Source organism: Lissotriton vulgaris, chromosome 10 (genome assembly GCF_964263255.1).
Source record: "Lissotriton vulgaris chromosome 10, aLisVul1.2, whole genome shotgun sequence".
NCBI classification, from domain to species: Eukaryota; Metazoa; Chordata; class Amphibia; order Caudata; family Salamandridae; genus Lissotriton; species Lissotriton vulgaris.
In genome coordinates this window covers 35,046,935-35,053,830 of record NC_141698.1, presented here as the reverse complement: position 1 = coordinate 35,053,830, position 6,896 = coordinate 35,046,935, and the positions used below count along the sequence as shown (strand labels likewise).

Below are 6,896 nucleotides of genomic sequence, written 5' to 3'. Positions count from 1 at the left end.
CGAGGACGATGAAGACAGACTCCGTGATTCCTTACGTTCGGGTACGTAGGCATTTGAATGACTGCTTGCTTGTTCGTTACATCGGCTTAATTTTCTGCCGCCACTATCATGGTTATAAATCTCGTGATATTAGAGGTTTTACGCTACCTTGTACTAACTGTTTCACCTTAGCGCTTAAATCGTACCGTTTTTCACCTTGCCATAGACTGCTTGCTTGTTCGCTACACCGGCTCAATTTCCTACCGCCACTACCATGGTTAAATATCTCGTGACATTAGAGGTTTCACGTTACCTTTTACTAACCTCTTTGCCTTAGCACTTAAATCGTGCCGTCTTTCATCTTACCACAGACGTATGAGATTAGATACGTTATAGATTCTTACAATTGCCATATTGCTTCCGGGTATATAAATATATCAAACTTCCTCATATTACAGATGTATGCAGGATAAAGAAAGGGGTCAGTTATTCGACCAAAGAAAGGAACACCCACAATTCCCGGCTGATGTACGGCGTCATAACTCGGACTAAAGAGAGGAATACTTTTAAGGGCCAATAATAAGATGTAAGAGCATCTTACCAGTATTAAAAACCCGATGCACTATAATGTAAAATATCTGACGATATGGTTTCTTTTCTCACTCTTGTAGACCGCAGTTATTGAGACCACTTTTTACCGATCCGCATTACACCATTGAGGGCATCATCAGTCATTAAAAGGTATATAGCTAAACACCATACCATTTAGGACGTTGATATCTTGTCCAAATAGTGTGTTCATAAACCAAAGGAAGAAATCAAATTCATTTATGGGTATTTCTTTCTTTGTAGTTTTAATTGACTCCCTGGAGAACTATCTCTTAACAGGTTGAAGTAATTGCGCCCTGTCTCGCAACGAAAATTGGTAAGATAGACCATCAACAGGTATCGTATGTTATGCTCACTCGGCTGCAGAATACAGAATAAGGGTTATTGTATTCCTCTATGCAGGTGCCTCTTACAAGTATCCGGTACTAAAAACATAGAAACTGAATAGCAAAGGAACATAAATCTGTCTGTCCTTTACCGTAAGTATAACTATGCTTTAGTCTACATATCTATGCTTCTAGTGTTTTAAACTAACATACAAGGGATCCTAGTCAAATAAAATGGATAGTAATTCTTCTTATTCTCATGCAACTAGAGTCCAAACCAATTCCCATCCACATGAGAATAAAATGAACCTTTTATCTCCCATCTATATTAGAGTAATTGGCTTCAGTGCATAGTTTTTTTGTGCAATCATTGGTCATGTGAGGAGTAGCCATGCCAGATTTAAACAATGTTACTTTTCTATACGTGTTTGTGTTTGTAAATTATTATGAGAAGGGTTGGTGACAGATATATTTTTTCTCTTTTGTACATAAATTCTTTTAGGTCCCCTGATATTTCTTGTTCCACAAGAGAAAAAAAGGTCCTGAGGAAGGTGGTTCATCCACCGAAACGCGCGTCGACCTTTCATGTGCGGGGGGTCTCGAATTCTTCTGAGACCCTAGAATTTGACAACTTGTGTACTTGTCAATTAACATCTAGTCTCTCCTTTTTTTCTCCTTTTGGTAGTATGGTTGTGGTATGCATGTGTGTATGTTAGTGAATCGAGTTGAGTTTCTAATATCAGGTGGCTGTCTCAAAATTAACTGTGTACTATAATCTTGTATGAATTTTTCTATCACTGATGTGTTATAATTATGTGTGTTCTTAATAGCAAAAAATATAAGCCTGTTAAATGTATCTATGATGAATCATGTCTTTTTATATTAAAAAAGTGAAATGAAAAATTACATTAAATGAAAATAAAAACTATGATAAAGTAAACACGGTTATTTAATTCTGTCACCATTCTTAATTATTGGATGTATATTGCTTACTTGATACTTATGACCACAGAAGGAACATTTTTCTAGAATAAATCTCCTTTTTCCCCTCTGTTCCTTGGTCACAACTAATCTATTTGAGGGGGTCCCATTCTCCATGCTGCTGCTCTCCATGACAGCCCTTCGAAGCGGAACACCTTTCAAGACAGTTAGGCACTGCATTAACCCAGTAAGACCCTCATGTCCTGCTCTCCATGACAGCCCTTCGAAGCGGAACACCTTTCAAGACAGTTAGGCACTGCATTAACCCTGTTAGACCATTGTGTCCTGCTCTCCATGACAGCCCTTCGAAGCGGAACACCTTTCAAGATATTTAGGCACTGCATTAACCCCGTTAGACCCTCATGTTCTGCTCTCCATGACAGCCCTTCGAAGCGGAACACCTTTCAAGACAGTTAGGCACTGCATTAACCCAGTTAGACCCTCATGTCCTGCTCTCCATGACAGCCCTTCGAAGCGGAACACCTTTCAAGACATTTAGGCACTGCATTAACCCCATTAGACCCTCATGTCCTGCTCTCCATGACAGCCCTTTGAAGCGGAACACCTTTCAAGACAGTTAGGCACTGCATTAACCCAGTTAGACCCTCATGTCCTGCTCTCCATGACAGCCCTTCGAAGCGGAACACCTTTCAAGACATTTAGGCACTGCATTAACCCCGTTAGACCCGCATGTCCTGCCCTCCATGACAGCACTTCGAAGCGGAACACTCTTCAAGACATTTAGGCACTGCATTAACCCAGTTAGACCCTCATGTCCTGCTCTCCATGACAGCACTTCGAAGCGGAACACTCTTCAAGACATTTAGGCACTGCATTAATCCTGTCAGACCCTCCTGCCCTGCAGTCCATGACAACACTTCAACAACACAAGCCTGGTTCTCCTTCTAGCTCCACTCATACTTATAGCATCCCACAATGGTCATCCTTGTAACTCTTATGTCTTGCAGATCTCATCGACACACTCAACTCTCTCAAACACCTCATTTAAAAATTGTCTTAATCTCGTCCTTCATCGAAGTCCTCTTTGGAGACGCTCTCTCACCCCAATACCGTTGTGAATGCCTCTCTCCTTTGCTCAAGGCATTGTCCCAGAAGCTTGAAGACAGACAGAAAATCTCACTGCTGAAGAAACCCACACATAACCTTCATAACCTCATCAATTATCATTGAAAAAGCAATCTAGACTCAATCCCAAGATTACATCAACTTCAACCATAGCCTGCATGACTACCAATCTGGATTCAGATCATGGTGCAGCACGGAACCCAACACCACAGAAGATGCCCTCCTGGCCATAGATAAAGATGACCACAGCCTCCTGGGATTGCTGGACTCTCTGCCACCTTCGACACTTGATCACATCTGAATTCTCAAATGCTATTCTTTGAAAATGTCCTTCACTGGTTCTCTGCCTACTTCTCCAACTAATACGAGTTTGTTCTAGTGGAACCTTAGAACGCTTGGGGACTCCCCAGCTTTATAGATCTTTTCTAGCCTATTTGCCATCATTTACAACTTCTAAATCGATAACAGCACCAAAATATATCAATATGCTAAAATACAACTCTATTTAACAGTATACTCGATGCTAGACATAGTATTTTAAAAAAACCTCAGTGATATGCCAGACATTTTATACCTCAAACATTGTCTTCACATCATCCAGACCTAGATGTCCTGAGCCTTCCCTGAAGCCCATCAAAACTGAAGTCCTGTTATTTGGGAAGAACAACAAGCAACAACTAGTCCTAACTTGGCTGAACACATGGACCTTGGTGGGTTCAAACTACATATTTCACCCAGGGCTAAAGAACTTGGGTTTAACCCGTTCCGTGCTCGCGTCGCCGTTGGCAGATGAGAGCACTACCTTCCGGATGCTGCGCACGACCAACGGCAGACGCAGACCCGCCCACTGTGTCAAACGCCCGCAGCCACGGTAAACGGGTAAATCTGGAACCTCCTACACACCCATATTTCTAGTTGACAAGCTGCACCATCTCGGCTGACTCTCTGAATACCCACAGCCAGGACACCATCAGTCTGGAGGTAAATGAGAGCAAAAAACGAAAAAAAACCGAAGTAATAGGCTTCCCTGTTTACGAATACAGGATCTGTAACAACGTCCCTACACGCTTCTCTACCTCCAAACCATGCTGATTGAGAACTGCCACACTATGCTTGTCCTGGCAATATTGGGGAGGGAAACATGTACTTGCAGAAAAAGCTATTAATGCGTGAAGAGATATTCTTTAAGATGTTTTCTGAACTGGAAGAAGGAAGTAAATCTTTGAAAGGGAAATGAAAGATTGTTCAAGGCTCTAGCAGTGAGGAAGGAAAAGGAGAGGCCACCTACCACAGGCTTTGATCAGTGGAACACACAGTAGTTCAGCAGTGAAGTAGTGTGGCTCACTGGTTAGAGGCGGCAGACCCGAGAGCAGAGGACGGCCCGGGACCAGGGTTCGATTCCCGGCGCGGCAGGTGTCTGGACCAGGGTCAGCGGACTCGATAATTCTCTCGCCTCGGTGCCCACTCTGATCAGCGATCACACTCGGCAACTCTGGGCATTAGCTTGCCTCATCTTCACTAACGGCCCCACCAGACCGCCGGGGATGCCTGGTCTCACCCTGGAGATACCCATTAAGGGACCATCTCTCAGGGAAGCCAGGAAGGGTTTCGCAGCGGTCGAAGCGCCTTGGGACCCTACGGGTAAGTAGTGCGCTATATAAATGCCAATACATTTACATACACATTTACACACCAGTCTTAATAGGCAATGGAATCATTCCAAAAGAAAGGAACCTTTGCATATGGAGGGTCAGTGCCAGTAATGGAGCGCTCAATGGCAAGCAGAGTGTGTTGATGGCCAATCGGGGGCAAGCTGTGGAGTGTTGACCAATCTGAAGTCTGTAAATTAGATTATTTAGTAGGGTGAGTAGAATGGAGTTGCGTTAGTCAAGTCTTGAGAGGATTGTGGCTTGAATTATGGTTTCCAAGCAGTCCCTTTTGAGGAAGGGGAGAGATTTCCTTAAGACTCTCAGAAAGAAGAAGCAGTCGAGACCATTTTAGAGATATGATCATGGAACAAAAGTCTGATGTTGAACATGAGCCCTAGATTTTTTTGCAGTCAACGAAAGTGGGGGAGGAGTGAATTTGTCCAGGCACCAATTAGAATCCCAGATAAATGCTTCATCAAAGATTAGAGATTTTGTCTTAGAAGCGTTATTATTAAAATTCATCCTGTTTTGACAATTAGAATAATAGAAACAAATACTATTCCAATTATGGAAACAGCTGAAAATGCACTTTTTGAGAGAGTATTACCTAACGATGCATTAAGAGTCTGCTTCTGCTCCCACAACCCAACTAGGTCTCCAAACACGTTATGACTGTATCACGGCCTCTAACACTATACAACAGTTTGCTGCCTTTTGGCTAGGTCCACACTCTACAAATACCACATATCTACATACACATACATTTGTTTAATTCCTCAAAAAATAGAAATAATTCATCAGGTTTTTTTTGTTAAACGTTCTCTAGCACAAGTGAAAGGTTTTTATAGGAAATGCAGATATTTTCCATTGGTTTCATAATTTGTTTTCCCCACAAGTAACCTGGTGCACAATTCTTTGCGTTGCTCATTTTACAAAATGTACTGAAGCTATATTTGTTAATTCCCAAAGGATCAAAAAATGGTGCAACTTGCTATACTTCATTTTTCCCTCCCAGGCAAAGTTTATGTACTATAGCCCTGCGATTTTAGAAGATGAGCGAACACTCAAAAGCATCTGAAAAACACTGGAATGGTAACTGGGCTCATGGGCCATCTACTCTCTCTTCATGTAAGCGGTGAAACAGGGTGGAGAAGCGGAGAGAACCCATAGCACCCCAGATCCCATGTCTGTCCAGCTTACCCGGTGCATGATGGCATTCTCGTGGCAAAAGGCGACTCCTTTCAGAAGCATCATCATGTAGCCTTTGACCTGGGACTCCGTCAGCGGCTGGTCAGAGTTGCGGATCACTTCAGAGAGGTCCGAGAGCATGTATTCAAACACCAGCACAAAACCTGTTCCGTGCGGAAAGACGTCCTTCAGCTTCACCACCTGGGGGACAGAAGAGACAGAACAACTTCAGTGAGTTAAGTGAGGAGGAACCTCACTGCTGAGGGACAGCAAGGGCTTAAGCATCAACCATTGTCATCAAAGGCAGAAGTGTTATATTATGTATCCCACTTGAGTTCACTGGAAATAGGCATTTCATAGGTCCAATGTGCTCCTGATGGTAAATCTATGGCCCCTCGGGAAGGTACTACTGGGCAGATGGAGAGGAGCAACAACAGCCATCCACATAAGAGATTCCAAACATTTAATTGAAGTGACATTTATTCCCTCAATGTCTCACATTAATCAGTGCTGTGACCCTGTCACCTCCTTGATCTATGTTACTATGTAGGTTATAACTTGTTATTTGATGTCTCAGCCCCACATGGTGGAGCCATCATAGCTTTCCAGTTCCTGCCTGGGTTTGAGAAACTCTGGGCTAGGTGAAAGGTACACATCTAAGCTGATCAACCAACATAAACAAGGGAGGTACTGGTCTGCTTTTTTCTTCCCTCAGTCAATGGTAAAGAGGTTGTGGGGAAACATGAAGTAAAAAGCAGAACTCAGTTCCTCCACTATGGCTCTGTGGGAGATGCTAGGAAAACATGTTCCTACCTTGAGCCGTATACCTGAAAACAGGCAGTTAAAGCCGTGTGGAATTCTGCTAGCCACCTCACAACCTTCTCAGACCAGCATTAAAGGTCTTAAAACAGTCCTTGTATCTGCCATGTGCTTAAATGTACAACTTTACTTGAGCTGACAGCAGAAGGTATTCTTTGCCTACCTTACATCAGCACTCACAGTGAGAGCTTTCCAGTGCACCAATGAGCGATGCTGAGCTTGGAATGGGTGGTGCCCAAGAGACAAAACATCACTGCTG

General features: G+C 43.1%; 1 protein-coding gene across 3 annotated transcripts in view; it reads right to left on the bottom strand.

Annotated features, from left to right (window-relative positions):
* CDK20 (cyclin dependent kinase 20) overlaps nucleotides 1-6,896 on the bottom strand; it is a 93,891-nt gene that overhangs the window by 32,204 nt on the left and 54,791 nt on the right. For all 3 annotated transcript variants that reach the window (XR_015300646.1, XM_086940366.1, XM_086940367.1), the window contains one exon: nucleotides 5,831-6,019. Coding sequence is in view for 2 of the 3 variants with exons in the window: in XM_086940366.1 (XP_086796492.1) it covers nucleotides 5,831-6,019 (189 nt within the window). In the remaining variant the exon portion in view is untranslated. The remainder of the gene's footprint in view (nucleotides 1-5,830; nucleotides 6,020-6,896) is intronic.